The sequence below is a fragment of the Pseudorasbora parva genome, chromosome 7 (genome assembly GCF_024679245.1).
Source record: "Pseudorasbora parva isolate DD20220531a chromosome 7, ASM2467924v1, whole genome shotgun sequence".
NCBI lineage: Eukaryota > Metazoa > Chordata > Actinopteri > Cypriniformes > Gobionidae > Pseudorasbora > Pseudorasbora parva.
In genome coordinates, this window is record NC_090178.1 from 29,491,471 (window position 1) to 29,508,197 (window position 16,727).

Genomic DNA, 16,727 nt, shown 5'->3' on the forward strand with positions numbered 1-16,727 from the left:
GTAATTTTTATCCCTGTTTGCACCAAATCCATCTGGTAGATTTGCTGCCAAAAAGCTCTTTGTATAGTTTCATCTGACCACAGAACCCAGTCCCTTTTGAAGTTCCAGTCGTGTCTGGCCACTGAATATGCTGGAGTTTGTTTCTAGATGAGCAAGGAAGATTTATCTTGAAACCCTCCCAAACAACATGCGGTGATGTAGGGGTCGTTTAAAAAAAAATTTGTTTAATTTTTTTAGGCTTTCTGACCCCAAGACTGATATCTGTGATTCTCCATCTGTGATCCTTGGAGAGTCTTTCGCCACTCAAACTTTCCTCCTCGCCATGCATGCATCTTTCAGGCAGATTTGTGACATCTTTAGATGATTGGAATTTCTTAATTATTGCCTTTATGGTGGAAATGGGTCTTTTCAATGCTTTAGCTATTTTCCTACATCCATTTTCTATTTTGTGAAGCTCAACAATCTTTAGCTACACATCAGAACTATATTCTGGGTTTTACTCATTGTGATGAATGATTAAGGGAATTTGCCCTTTGTGCTTCCTTATTTATACTCCTGTGAAACAAGAAATCATAGCTTCAATTTCATGTTCCTTGTCACCCTGGTGTGCTAAAACCTATAAATATTATGGGAATATATATAGGCCTACTTTAGATATTTTACTCATTAAAAAAATCTAGGGGTGCCAATAATAGTGGTCAACGTGTTTTGGAGAAAAGCATTTATTGTATAATGTGATTTAACCCCCATTTTCAATTATTTTACTTCAATGAAATGGTTTTTGTGAATTTTTTTAATAAAAGATCAAAAGGATAAACAATGAAGATTTATTTTTTACAGCCATATTGGATCAGCTATTTACCAGGGATGCCAATTATTTTGACCACCAGTGTACATGTTAACGAATTAGCCTACAATTTTATTTCATATGCATGTTGCGATTATTTTATTATTTTAAATCATTTTTATGCAAAGCACTCTAATTTACCATTGTGTCGAAATAAAGGATTAGTCTAAGCAATTGCAAAAAAAAAAGAAAAAGAAAAAAAGATTATTTTAAATTTAATTTAATTTTCAAGACTTTCAAAGAACAATTAAAAAGTTTAAACACATGTTTTGAAGAAACATTCACATCTATCATGCTGTACGGAATAGTTTAATGAATTAAAACATGTATTTATTTATTTTTTGTACATTTTATTATTCAATGCCATGATAACAAGAGGTATTATATACTCATAATATCACATTAACATTGGCTGGAAGTGAAAGAGAAATATTTTTAACAAAATAAAATAAAATAAAATAAAATAAAATAAAATAAAATAAAATAAAAATGATATTAAATGCTTTCAAAGGATTAATTTACAATTACTTTATATTTGTATATTTTCCTAATAAAATCAAAAACTAGGCTAGCCTCTAGTTCTTTGGATTCCAAATTATCCTTTAAAAAGGACATCGAATATACAAATTTCTATCATACACTTCAGTATTCTATTAATACAAGTTTATAAATCTTTCCAAAATAATCTTGAGTAAATGCAGTAAAAAAAAAAAAACATTTTCAAGTATTTGCGAGTAAAGTGATGGGCCCCAGGCTCCGCCCCTCGTGGTGACTCCCCCTATGAGGATGGTCAAGTTGACTCGCCCTGCAACATGGACAGTAACGTGCTTTCACTGGAGAATAGTAAACAGTCCACAATGGAATGAAGAAATTAATCGCTCGGAGTCTGTGTTCAGAAATAACCCGCTGTTTGATGCCTCTGTGTGATTTATCGCAAAGCTTTGCGGTTCATGCATGTAAACGCATGTAACGTGGCGATGGCTGCGGGCACTTGATGGCACACAAAGACAAGTTATTTCGAGTCGGTTTAAGCAGTGATCAACTGAACAGTGATGCTCTTTTAGTGACATCGCTGGTATTCCTCTGCCAACATCATTTCGGATCTATTTGACGTCTCTGCATCGGAAATAATAAGGTAAACAATGGTGTCTCCTTATCGCGTGTTTGTTGACGTTCTTACGACTGATTTAAATCTGTCGAATGGCATTTAACATGCCGTTGTTTTCTCTCATTTCATTCCTGCCAGTTCGTCTACCTCAAATATTAATGCTGTCATAATCATCAAGCCTCTCCCAAATTAATCTGCTGTAATATGAGAGGCGTTCAGTACACCCAATACAAATTCAAGCACAATGTGCATGTCAATTCGTTTCACAAAAAGCGTTTTTTTCTCCTCCAAACGTTGATTTGTCACATTCACGAGTATGATTTCATATCCAGCGCGGCTGTCAGAGATGGACGGCATTGGGAACAGCACGCAGAAGAAGGCAGCCGAGCTGGAGCGCATGGCCGAAGTCCTCGTTACAGGAGAACAGTTACGGTAGGTGTGGCTTGACACCCCAATACACGCGAGACGCGACGCATAGGGCTGCGTCCGAATTAGCACACTGGAGTAGATATTTATTTTGAACTAGTAACTACTTTACTATACGACGCTAAGTATGGATGTGTGTGAGTGTGTGTGTGTGTGTATGTGTGTGTTGTATGTAATCTGGAAATAGATAATTCAAGTGGAAAAAAAAAATCGTATTTACGAACTAAACGCAAACGAACGAAGTCGTAATAGTGTGAATTTTCTTTAAGCTGAATACCAGAATTTTTTATAGGCATTTAACAGTGACATTTTCAGGCTAATGTAGGCTACAACACAATAAGCACAATTTCTGCACAAAAATAACATTGTAATACAACAATAATACATAAACTGCACTTTATAAATTCATTTAAAAATGACTATGAAAGAACACTGCACATCCATTGTTTTTCATTTTCTACAAGTAGAGTTTAAAAACCCTGTGTAGTTAATTAATGGCTCCTTTCCACCAAGCGGTACGTACGGTTCAGTACAGTTTGGTACTGTAGCCTACGCAATTTGCCGTAATTTTCAGATGTTGTGAATTGTACCCTAATTCCGAATCGTACCCTACCACTTTCTTGGTATCCTTCTGTATCTAGCCCAGTAATCCGGGACTAAAGGGTGGAGCTAGACTCACTGCAGAACATTGATTGGTTGACAGAGAATCGTTACTTTGCATGTTTTTCGGCCGTGTTTTTCCTTGCAGCCTGCAGCCTTGGCTCAAACAAGCGTGTCTTCTTGTGACAAACAGCCACATGCCGAGAAGCAAGATCAAAATCTGCTGTATGTCGTCCATTGCTGTTTACTGTGCCACTTTCTTCTTCGCGCGATAATGACATCAATCGCTACAACGTTAGATCATAAAACAAATAAACATTGACAAATAAACATTACGCTCCTATAGACTGAACACAATATGCATGTGCATTACGAGCCTGACAAGCCAGACCCACATCAAGATGTTTGGTCTGGAAACTCACCATTGACAGGGTTCAATCCGAGGGGCGGGATAAACGGTTGTCTTTCAAACTCCCTCTGCATGCGATAGGATATAGCTACAACCAACCAGAGCAATGAAGAAGGTGAAGCGGAGCTAGTTGACAGATTAAACTTTCGCCATATCCGGTCGGCAAAAACTCAGAAAACATCTTCCCTGTTTAAGAATGACTTCAGTGCCGTTCTTTGTTCTTTTCTCAAAGAAAAGCTTAACTCCAAGTCTTCCAGAGTCACGGTCAAAGCTGATTCGAAAGACCGCTGTTCGCCAGCTTTTGTGTTTACTAGTAGCACGCAAGCACAACTCGGCCGTCATTATGTTAAGCCCCGCCCACCGACTCTATACACAATGTGATTGGCCCGACCAGAGTTTGGCTTTTACAGCTCAGAAGTGTATTGAGAGTTGCTAGACGACACTCGCGACATGTTTGTAAACAAAAAAAATTGTAGACGATAACGATATAGTTTTCAAAAACGTGCACTTTGAAACCCGTTTTTAGGGCCCAAAATGCTGTTGTCATGTAAATTAACTGTCAAAACGCATACAAAACTGAAGGTTTTAGTTGAAAACGCAGATATACACACAATAAGCAAGAAAAGACTATCACAACTTCTGCTTTATGCCAACTTCAGACAATGAATTCAGATTAGTGTGTACACACCTCACACGTTGGTCTTTTATTACACATTTTGGATAAAAATGTAGTCGGTTTAGTCATATAGCACTTTAAGTAATGCAGTTGGCACACCCATTAGTCATTACTCAGTTTTACTGTAGGCTACTGTCATGATGCAGATTTACAAATAATAACAAATTTGGCGATTTAAGAGTCCTTCCATTAAAATGGCAACTTTTGTATAGTAAATATGTGTGTAAACCAAAACTTGAACAATGAAAAGCACTTTTCCTATATGTCCATCCACGCATTATCTAGATCAGGGGTGTCCAATCCTGCTCCTGGAGAGCCACTGTTCTGCAGTGTTAGCTCCTCCGACCCTATTTAAACACACCTGTACCAGCTAATCAAGATCTTATTAGGCATACTAGCAACTTCCAGACAGGTGTGTAGAGGCAAGTTGGAGCTAAACTCTGCAGGATAGTGGTCCTCCTGTGCTGCGTTCCAGTTTTTATCATGCCCTACACTCGCAAACTTCCCTCCGTCTCGTTCACTCAGATGTGCGTCATTGCTTACGTTGCATGAGTGCCCACTACTGGCGGAAACTTTGCAGTGGACTGAACTGGAACGCCCTAAGCCCTTGTTCACTTGGAATCCACTATGGAGTTGTTTTATTATTTATTTTTTTCCTTTACGAAATTGTTTAATGCAGCATTCTATATGTATATGAATGTGTTTGGGTTGTTTTAAATGTTTTTAAAAATATCATAGTTGTTTGTGGTGGGGTAAATTAAACGCGATATGCGGTGACGTCACAATCGCGTTGCATTGTGGTATATGAAGCTGCCTGAAGTGTACATATGAAGTAGACCCGCTCACTCGGTCATAATCGAGGGAGCAAGGGTCTGTCCATATAAACTTCCCTTGTCCGCTTCACGAAGTGGAACGCACTTCAAAATGGCGGTGGGGATTCCCCCAAGGGGAAGTGCTTAGGGAAGTTTGGGAAGTTTGCAAGTGCGTGTCTTAAAGTGGAGTGGAACGCAGCACAGGACCGACTTTGGACACCCCTGATTTAGACGCTTTACCTATATAGGTTTGCAGGAGTGCTGTTGCCTATCCCAGCATCTCAGACCATTAGCAGGGAAACATACTGGATGGATGGATGGATGGATGGTTGGATGGGCAGTACTTTTAATATGTATTTTTCTTAATACATCCAGAGAAATAAGACAACTACACACACACACACACACACACACACACACACACACACACACACACACACACACACACACGTACATCTATCTTTTTGAGAACATTAATTGACATAAAGCTCCTTACCCTAACATTACCCATCACAACTAAGTGCCTGACCCAAACCCAAATCTACCCTTAACCTAATAATACATTTGACCCTAAAACCAAGTCTTGAGCCTCAAACAGGCCTAAAGGGGCTTTTAAAGTGAGGGCTGGCCAAAACGTCCTCGTACACACACATCCTCACCATGTTACCATCATATGTCTCCCCTATCATTAAACTCTTCAGAGAGCGTGAAGTTTTCAATGAGAAGTAGAAGTGTCCTGTCCACCCTTTCATGTCTGTCATCAGGAAAAAAACCTGATCTGTTGGAGCTTTTGTGATGCACTCAATCACACATTGATAAAAATCTATTTGTTTGCAGTCGGTCACAACCTTGCTAAGTTTTTGTAACGTGACTGATTGGAGAACACCGCTATGAGCTCCCAGCTTTGAGTCTCTGTCCTTTTTCCTGAACAACTGCTTTGTTCGCAATGGAGCAGAAAGGTGTTCAGTCAATACATCTGATTAATGATTGCTGAATCACCGTACAGGGCACCTTTGTTTTTTTCAGTGTTACACTATCTAGCTACTTTAAAACGTATTATTTACATGCTCAGCTGTTTTATTGAGTTCTGTACATGATGTCTCATTCAGCGTCCTGAATGTGTGTTGGTTTAAGGTGCATATAATAATAATCATAATGTTATTGGATCTCTAACAGACTCCCTGGAGGTAAAGACATCATTTGGTGGGCTAGAGAAAGATTTTATTTCCCAGTTGTGTGGGAATATATAAGTACTGCAGAACTGTTATTGTAGGTCACAGGGAACCAGTCTTATCTGCCCATTGCTGGTATCACTTCCATTTTGCTATGTACAGCTGACTCAGGTTTTTATAATCAGTAATCAGGCAGTGACAGCAGACCCACATTTTACCCTGTCCCAGCTCAGGTGTACCTGATTCAGTATCGGGTCATCAGGTTAGCTCGAAGTTTGCTGTTGGTAGTCAGAACAGAGTTTAGTCAAAGCTGGGTGGACATCTTTAAAGCTCAGACCTCTCGGGCAGCTATTTCTGTCATGCAAGTACAGCTCCTGTCTTTGAATGGGAAAATGTCAAAATCTCTAAAACTGTTCACCAAGCTTTTGATTAAATTTCATATTTGAAATAAATAATGAAATAAGACAAAAAAAATGTCTAAAATTTGTTTTCTAAATGCTCAAATTATGAAAAAAAAAACTGCCTTTTCAGGCTGGACCTGCAAATGTGCATGATCAGTCTTAAGTTCTCATTCACTAACTGCAGCAATGATTTTACCAATTGCAATTGGCTCTTTTATTTAGAAGGCGGGGCTTATTCTGCCATATTGCATTGCATTTTCTTTCTCTTCATACGCCAGAGAAACAAGCACACGGCCATCTTTAGAATTTTAAAAGAGCAATTCACTGGTGGATTTACTTATTATAGAGTTAACACATGTTATCATAAATATTATAATGTTTGAAGCGGATTTCATAACAAATGTCAGTAGATCGAGAAGATTTTAAAACAAGCGGTTCAGTCATAAATCCGTAAATATCAGCAAGGGGGTCTAAAATTAAAAAAAATGGAAGTGTTTTCTTATTTGATAGACAAAAATAATAATTGTTTTTTCATTATTACATTTTTAGAAATACAATACAAATATTAGATCAAATAGTGGCTAAAGCCAATTATTGTAGAGTTAACATTGTCCAACAGTGGATAAAGTTTCTCACTCTCACACATCAATACAGGGTTAATATTATAGTTTTTTCATTTTTTATTTATTTATTTATTTATTTATTTTCATTTTAGTTTTCATTAGTTATTTTCATTTCATCTGTTGCTTCAATTTAGTTGAGTTCAAGTGTCTGTCAATTTCTCTGTTTTTTTGTGTGTGTGTGTAATTTATCGCTACCAAAATAATAATGCAATTTTATTTCAAATAAATGAAATGGTGTCATTTAAAGATGTTCAACAGCTTTAAATCCATCAGCATAATCTAGTGTTACTTAGTGGTATTTTTAATCGTTTATGCAGATTAGGTGTCAGAATTTCAAGTTTTATGTTACATCATGTGTCACAAATTATTTTTATTTTTTTGTCACATGATGTAATATAAAACCATTGGTGTCATACTTTTTTTTTCCTAGTCATGCTAAGTCATCTGTTTATATTTATGTTTTGTTTCAGCATCCAAAAAATAAGAACTGGATGTGTAACATGAAATGATCTATAACTGATCATGACTACTACGACTATTAGTTCTATAGTTCTGCATAGCCTCTAACCATATAAACATTAATTTGCCTTTTCATGTTAGTCGCCCACCACTTGCCATTGAAAAACACTAGTCGTAGCTGACATTTCACTCCGGCTATTATGGTAATGTTCTGTCACGTGTCTCACATTGCTCTGTTGTTCGGTGTCAGAAAGTGCCAAAGTGCACTTTAATAGTATGGCTTACTGGCTGCACGCTGCTTTAGTCATGTGAGTCTTTGTTACAGGGTGTTTAGTTACTTGTCAACCCCATGCCGTTGTGTCAACTGCTGTATGACTGCTTGTTACTGATAATATAATTCAGAATATGTAGCTATCAGTGTTAGAACAAGATATGATGGAAACTTGCACAGCACTTATGGAGAGTGGAATTTTTTTACTGTTACTGTCAACCTGTTCTTTTAGTTGTAAGCAAACGAAAATATGTGTTCCAGCAGCTTTAAAATGACACACAAAAAATTAAGTGTTATTAATTATAAGTAATATTAAATATCATTTTTTATATTATTTACAGACTTTTAAATCGTTCCAAAAAATGTGTATGACTTTCTGTCTTCTGTGAAACAAACACAAAAAAGATTACAAATGTTTTTGTCCATACAATGGAGAAACGAGAGAGAGAGAGAGAGAGAGAGAGAGAGAGAGAGAGAGAGAGAGAGAGATAGAGAGAGAGAGCACATTTTTCCGAATATCCTTGTGTGCCCAGATGTCATAAATTCTATAATCTAACACAGAGGATTAAGTGGAAGGTGCAGTTAAAGCTATTGCATAAAATAAAATTACGTAATAATAATGATTACAATTAGACAATTAAAATTTAGTCATGATAACAACAAGCCACATGTTGGTACTTGAATTTCACTTTGAAACTCTCATAGGTTAGTCAAATTACATCACACATACGTTTAGGTGAACTGGAATATGAATCTTGATGTTATAATCTGCTCTATAGAACATTTGCACATTTTAAGACCAATCTGGAAGTTATTTTAGGTTGAATCCGCATGGATTGACCCAGGAAAGATATAGCTGTGTAAATGTAGGTATCGAGGTCAGTTTGAAAAAGTATGCCGTGATGTTACAGGTTTTTGTGTTGCAGGTTATTTGATGCTGTTTGCTGAATGGAGAATTCAAGCAGAACTCTGGTCTGATTTATTTCTTGTTTTCCAGGCTGCGACTCCACGAGAGTAAGGTGATCAAAGACAGAAGGCATCATCTCCGCACCTACCCAAACTGCTTTGTAGCTAAGGAGATTCTAGATTGGCTAATTGAGCACAAAGAAGCATCTGACAGAGATACTGCCATCACGATCATGCAGAAACTTCTTGACCAGAGCATCATTCACCATGGTGGGTTTGTCTAACACAGACTTGAATTAATAATGCAAATGTCTTCAATGTATAAATTAAATCTAGATTAATCTTTATTAAAGGTACAAAAGGTACAGAGTCATTTGTTTTCTTTGTTTTAATGTTAATTAAACAACGAAGGCCAAAGACAGCAGCAGGTTTATTAGACTGCTGTTCACTGTCACTGCTGCACGGATCGAATATACTGTTACACATGTGTTTTATTTCTCAACTGTTATGTTCTCTTAAGATATAACAAACTTTTTTTATTAGGATACTTGCAGAGACCTGCATTTTTTGATGTAATATTGTGTGAATATGTCCGTTCAAACGCAAGACGTTAAAGAGAGCTCAATTCAGCATTCATACACTGTCTGAGAAGCGGCTTTCTGGGCGCGTTTTTCGGGTGTGTGTCCGCACACAAAACTTCTTACACTGTTGAATTGAGTTCTCTTTCACATCTTCTTGCGCTTTAATATTTAAATTGGCCATACTTAAAGCTACACTGTGTAACTTTTTTAGATAATTCTTAGCTAAAAACACTTAGTTCTTTCATAAATATGTGTGCTCATTAATGTATATTTGCTTCTTTTAAGTAATAAAGTATTCTCATAAGTTTATAATATGCCATTGAAAATACATACAGGTGAGGGGTTCGAATGCCGGTCGCCATGTTGCCCCTCCATCTTGAAAGTACATTAGCCAAAGAGGGACATACCCGTAAATTCAAGCTTCGCCTTTCGCGTTTTAACACTCGATGGCACTCATGGACGAGGTCGAACTGGAAGCCATGTTAATCTTGGGCTAAATCGGCCACCGTAGAACTTACTTAACCTTAAAGCGAAATCGGAATTGAGAGGAACAGAAACTAATATTCACTGGCTTGTCATATACTTTTTCACCGCTAGATGGGGGAAAATATCACACAGTGTAGCCTTAAGAACGTGCAAATGATACACTTTTGTGTGCAAATGACACACTTTCATGATGCAGAACTGGCCTGATCGTGTCTAAGCAAGGACTAAAGTAAAGCAATTTATAATTAATTAATCAATTCTGGAATAATAAAAAAAGCTTTTAAATTTGTTTTAAAAAAAGTGATAGTTAGGTAAACCAATAAACCAATACAAGTAAATGGGGGCTGGGGCTATCAAGTTAAAAAAGAAAAGAAAAGAAAAAGCTCCATCAAAAAAGTGGTTCATAAGAATTGTGCGCTTAATCCTGAAGCTAGTTTCTTCACATCAAATGGAGTTTTTTTATCCTTTTGACGTGTGCAGTACATTTTGGAAGGTCAATGAATAACAGGTTAAATTTTAAGTCGTTATGACAGAAGTCATATTGACCACTTTAGTTATAGTTTTAGGGTGTTTTTGTCATTTAGTCGCTTGATAGGCCCAGTCCCCATTCACTTTCCTTATATTCCTTATAAAGAGCGGCCAAGATATTCTTCAGAACTTTTTTTCATGGAAGAAAAAAAAAAACTCATACAGGTTTGAAACAACATAAGGTTGAATAAATAATGACAGAATTGATCCCTTCAATATTTTATGTGCAAACATAAAACAAAACATGTTTTATGTTTTACACATCTCAACTGTTACACTCTCGAGAAAAAAAAGTGATCTTTAGACCATGACTTGTGCTTGTAGCATTGTCTTTGTTAATTTGTTAACTTTTCAGCCACTCTTAACTTACAACAAACCTGTTTTGAATTTGTTTGTCCTCACAGTTTGTGATGAACACAAGGAGTTCAAAGATATGAAGCTGTTCTACCGTTTCAGAAAGGATGACGGAACCTTTCCACTGGACAGTCAAGCCAAAGTTTTTATGAGAGGCCAACGGATATATGAGAAGTAAGCGCTTTCATACATCATTACAATTCTGAGAGGTTATTGAATTATTAATAGTTTACTATTTGATGTCCGCTTGTTAAACATTATCATGTTTTTACTCTTCTTCTAATCCATTATTTAGGTAAAGGTTTTTAAAGGTAGTGTCCTCTCTACTGTGTTGTACCATTAAACAGGACATGAATGTGCTGTTTTTCAAGTCTGTACATATTGATTTTGAACATATGGTGCCCGTCCGGTAAATCAACAGTGTCCATAGAAACACAGATTTCAAGCAGATAGAGCATGCTGTGTTCCTGTCGGATACGTTTACAAGGAGCTGCTCTACCTGCAAGTTGTTGCCTTTTAATGTAGCTTAGAACAAATCCACACTATCTATAAAATTACATTAAAGACATAAAAATGCATCCTTTAGGTTTACCTTTAATGGATTTTTTTGTTGATTTAATATTTATTAATTTTCTTCTTTCCCCAAACTTGTATTGTCTTAAAAAAAAAAAAAAAAAAAAGGTTGTTGGGGACCTGAGTCCTTTATTCTGGTTGTGCGTTGTCATAGAATGATTGGATTGTGAATTGTTACTTTTGCCCTGTAAAATAACTTCTGTTGAAGCTCTGTTCAAGGTCTTTTTGAAAAACTTTTTGCTAGCAATTAGTGAAATATTCTGTTAACCTAGATTAAAATATCCGAAGCAAGGTTAATCTGAGCCAAGAATGGTTAACCCATCTTTCGAAAGCAGCTTGTGTTTGCTCTGAGATTATGACCAGGATGAGGCCACGGTAGCAGTGCTGTGTTGTATCGTAGACGTTTCTCTGCGAGCAGCCCTGCTCTTGCATAACAGGAAGATGCAGTCCAGCGGGAGACATCTGTCACATAAAACACCACGGTGCTTTTATGTAATCACCATGGACACATTTGTGCTTGTGGTCAGTATTTGCAGACTTTGCTTTTAGGGAAGGTTGTTTGGTTTGCTTCCCATTATCGCTGAAGAGCTCACTCTGCTGATGGTGCATAAATATAAAATGTTTTTAGAGTAAATGGTACTCTGTCTGACTACGGTTCAAGAACTAGGGCGATTTCAGGGTGACTGGGACACTTTTTGCCATTGAGATGACTTGGAAAAAGTGTCCCAATCACCCTGAATTCACCCTACATAAGAAAATGGCCAGGAATGTTTTGTGATCTGTCTCTAAGCAACCGTGATTAGCCTTTGTCAACTACCGTGGTATTTTTTATGCCTTCCTGGTGTTGTGCAAATAAATAAAAAAAGGTTGCTTGCCAGAATTCTCCGTATATAGAGCTTGGGTTACTAACACCAAATGTAAAAAGAAGTATGGCCCCTTAAATAGCTTCAAGAACTTCCTGCTTCAGTGTTTATTCAGATTGTTCCCTTTTGTCCTAATAGGGGTCTTTGAGATGTTGAAAACATCTATTAGCATCTGGTTCTCTTAACTCACAGACGTCCCTATAGAATTCAACTATTGTAGAAAATGCATGCCGAAAAACAAAGAAGGAATAATGTCTGTATTTACATGTTTTTTTGTCATTTTTAGAAGGATTAATAATGCTCAAAGGAACTCCAGTTATTAAAAAAAATAACATTCATTGTTAAACTGTAAGGATTTTTCCACTTCTACTTCCCCTAACATTTTAAATGGCCTAGTGTCCATGACGTCACCCATAGGATTCCGATGAGCTGTTCTGAAGCATAATGTAGAGACGAGCTGGCCGTTGCTATTTTGTTAGCCTGTCATAGCGCGTCATGCCCGACTAACAGAAAATGGGCAAAGAGGTGGGATGTGGGCGGAGCTTAGGTGATGCAATAATTAACAGACAGACAGTCACTCAGAGTAACCACGCCCTTAATTATGCAGAACTTTTAGGCTTTATATAATGTAAACGAATGAGTTGTAAAAAAATTCACCCCCCTCACAGTTAAAATTAGCCGTATAGACCAAAACCACAATTTGTACCAGGCTGTAAACATGTTTTATTCAACTGTAAAGTTGGGAATTTTAAAGGTGTAATGAACTGGCCTTTTTTCTTTTTTTATACTGTTGTCTGAGGTCAACTAATGATGTTTGTGTGGTTTCTACATTCAAAAACATCATAACTAATAAGTAATAGGCTATTTTCTACACTGGTTTTGAGGCTCTCTCCAAAACGCTGGTTTTTGATGGGCGTGCCGCACTGGAGACTTGGAAGTAAACGGCCACGGCTAGGATTGGAGAAGATTTGCATATTTAATGAGCTTAAGCTCCCCTGTCAGTTCACACGAGGGAGAGCAGAGAATGAGGGAGAAGCGGCAACCGGAATGATTTTCTCGATCACAGGGCTCGTAAACGTCTTTATCAAACATACCCAATGATTTATTTCTCATCCACCAGAGATTAATTAGACAATTGTTTTTATATTACACATAGCCTTCATGATCGGTTGATATAAGCTCGAACCGCGCTCACACACACACACCGCCCTTCAAATGTCAAGTCGAGAGAGACAACTGCACAGATCGACAATGGAATATTCTGAGATTCATCGGCCTGCCGGGCTTTGCGAGCCTATTTGTCTGTGTCTGATAGGTGTTTCTGTTAGACACATACACATAAGCAAAACAATCTATAACAATGCAATACTATTACATATAATAAGAAGTTTTACTCACATAAGTGTGTTGCACCATTCCTGTTGAGAAATTTCATGAGCTGTATGCCAAAATCATCAGTATTAAAACAATAAAAGACCTGAAATATTTCAGTTGGTGTGCAATGAATCTAAAATATATGAAAGTTTAATTTTTATCATTACATTATGGAAAATAATGAACTTTTATCACATATGCTATTTTTTTTTTTATATATATTTATTAATAGGGCATGTTAAATAAAAATGACAGTTCCATCTGCTGATGACCTGTTAACAGAATAGCTAGAAACGAAAGAATGATGATTAAAAGATTAAAAAAGGTAAAGGGGCTCTAAACTAGGTCACATCTTTGCATGTGCACGCGGTTTGAAATTACTGTTTGCCTTGAAAGGCACAAGATCAACTGTATGTACATAGCTAACATCTAATGCGCAGACTCATATGGCTGGCACAGCATGTTGACTGATAGGGAGTCATTTGTGCCCTTGTTTGGCCCTTGTGAATGTTTTCTCAAGCTGTTTCTGCTGCATTATACTCTTTCTTGACGATTTTTAACCTCACTGCCCTGCATTTGTTATATCTTCTCTGCATATGCTTTCATCATAAATGATCGGTTTGAATGGCATTAGGCAGTGAAAGTTTTTTTTTAGCTGTTTCTTGGAAACTCACATTGTACTCTAAAGACTTGTATCTCGCAAGGCAATCTTTGTTTTGCTGTGGTTGTGTGCTGACAGATAAACATCAAGCTTTTGTGCCGCTCGTGAAAAAGCGTTTGACCCGTCAGGACCTGCCTTTAAATGGCAGAGAATGTTGCATTTCTTGAAAGTTATGTTGCTCTTCTTTCGTTGACATAGGTATTTAGTTGCACTGATGAACTTTGACCTTGTTTTGGTGAAAATTGCTTCTTGAGTCATGCTGTTTTGTGGTGAATTATCTCATAATATATTAAATGAGTTTGACATTTTGACATGCTAAAGAGTACACTCAAAAGTACATCTCGCTCTGCAGGTTGATGAACACTGAAAACACCCTGCTGCAAACACGTGAAGAGGAGGGTGTGACGTATGAGCGGACACTGGTGGCCTCAGAGTTTATAGACTGGCTCCTGCAGGAAGGTGAAATGCCCACCAGGGAGGAAGCTGAGCGGTTGGGACGCAGACTGCTGGAGCATGGCATCATTCAGCATGGTGAGCATATGGACGAAATATACATACAATATACACCGATCAGGCATAACATTATGACAGGCAAAATAAATAACACTGATTATATTTTCATCTCAGCACCTGTTATATATTAGGCAGAAAGTTTATGTGTTAGCAGGAAAAATGGTCAAGTTTAAGGATTTGTGCGAGTTTGACAAGGGCCAAATTGTGATGGCCCTAGACGACTGGGTCAGAGCATCTCCAAAACTGCAGCTCTTGTGGGGTGTTCCCAGTCTGCAGTGGTCAGTATCTATCAAAAATGACCCAAGGAAGGAACATTGGTGGACCGGGGACATGGTCATGGACGACCAAGGCTCATTGATGCACGTGTGGTGTGAAAGCTGACTCATGTTGTCCAATGAAACTGACGAGCTACTGTGGCTCAGATTACTCAAGAAGTTAATGCTGGTTTTGATAGAAAGGCATCAGAATACACGGTTCATTGCAGTTTGTTGTGTGTGGGGCTGCATAGCCGCAGACCAGTCAGGGCACCCGTGCTGACCCCTATACACTGAGAACTGGACCACGGAGCAATGAAAGAAGGTGGCCTGGTCTGATGAATCACATTTTCTTTTACCTCACGTGGATAGCCGGGAGCGTGTGCTTTGCTTTCCTGGGGAACACATGGCACCAGGATGCACTATGGGAAGAAAGCGAGCCGGCAGAGGCAGTGTGATGCTTTGGGCAATGTTCTGCTTGGAAACATTGGGTCCTGCCATCCATGTGGATGTTACTTTGACACGTTCCAACTACCTAAGCATTGTTATAGACCATGTACACCCTTTCATGGAAACGATATTCCCTGGTGGCTTTGGCCTTGTAACCCTGTATGTTACTCTTGCTACCTGAAGGAGGGAATGGAGATGAACGTCGGAACTGACTGAAGAATTGGCGATCGCGAATCTTCTTTGAGTGTAACGAGTCAATGAACAGGGGCATGCGGTTCACGCATTCCATGCTACTCCCTGCCGTGTGGATATAAATAAGGAAGTGAATGCACTGCAGGAGATGATCTTAGTGACTCGGCCATTCAGTAGAGGTATAGCAACTGTGGTGACGGTGCGTATGTCTCCATTCCCTCCTTCAGGGAATGAGGGATAACTGGGATGTTTCCAGCCGACTCCTCCTTCCCGGAGGACATAAGCTCACCCTCCGATGCAGCAATTGACATCCTGTCTTCCGGCGGTTCCCTGAAAGAAATAACTGGAACCCTATAGGGAGGACCAGCGCGCTTCTGAGAAAGCTTGCAGTGTTGTGGAGGAATGAGGGGCCTGAGGAGGTTGACTTGGCGGGGAATACCTCACTGGGATCCTCGGGTCAACACCAAGGCTATTAATCGAAGTAGGCACCTTCTGAGTTGCCCCAGAACGTGCACCAGATCTAGAAATAGGCGAAGGGACTACACCCCGTCAGAGGTATTCCAGTCTGGACTGTAACACAGTGATGTCCCTGTGTCATGTCCCTGCAGTGGGCATATGAACCTTCCACAAAGGGCACCTCAGCGTGCCAAATGCCCAAGCAGGAGAGACAGCGAACTTGACCATCTGCCAGGGACAGATAGTGACCGCATACAGAAACCCACGTTTTGAATGACATCTTGAAAAAGATGCAGGGTCAACCTGTGTAAGCCATTTCAGGTGGAAACTGCCTTTCTGGTGCTGAAGCGCACAGGGAGATGCCCACGGCTACACAACAGTACAACAGTGCAAGCCTGTTGTGAGCACTGCGTGCAGCCGTACTCTCAGATAGCTTTGAAAACAGCTATTGCTTTTTTCACACTTAGTTCTCTCGTGTGACTGTGACCTCCGCTGTTCACACGGTCTCACCCACACCACTGAGGAGGCTTCCTCTGAAGAGCAGACTCATTAATGAACACTGTTCGTGGAAACAATCGCAGTATAAAAGGAAACAGAAATCGTTCACCTCCGAAGCAGAAAGCAAAGATGTGGTGCATCCACATCCTCATGTATACCTGCACAACGGGGAGAAGCGCGGAATACATGAACCTCATGCCAATGTTCATTGGCTCGTTTAGTTACATTTATTAT

At 38.7% G+C, this 16,727-nt stretch overlaps 1 protein-coding gene across 2 annotated transcripts in view; it reads left to right on the top strand.

Moving 5' to 3' along the window:
• The first annotated feature begins 1,623 nt into the window (after nucleotides 1-1,623).
• deptor (DEP domain containing MTOR-interacting protein) overlaps nucleotides 1,624-16,727 on the top strand; it is a 41,171-nt gene continuing 26,067 nt past the window's right edge. The window contains exons 1-5 of one of the 2 annotated variants that reach the window (XM_067449016.1): nucleotides 1,624-1,982; nucleotides 2,288-2,387; nucleotides 8,802-8,980; nucleotides 10,710-10,833; nucleotides 14,483-14,661. In XM_067449016.1, coding sequence (XP_067305117.1) covers nucleotides 2,302-2,387; nucleotides 8,802-8,980; nucleotides 10,710-10,833; nucleotides 14,483-14,661 — 568 coding nt within the window. In that variant the 5' untranslated portion in view covers nucleotides 1,624-1,982; nucleotides 2,288-2,301. Of the gene's footprint in view, nucleotides 1,983-2,256; nucleotides 2,388-8,801; nucleotides 8,981-10,709; nucleotides 10,834-14,482; nucleotides 14,662-16,727 lie in introns of those variants that run through there. The other variant, XM_067449015.1, reaches the window with a different exon arrangement.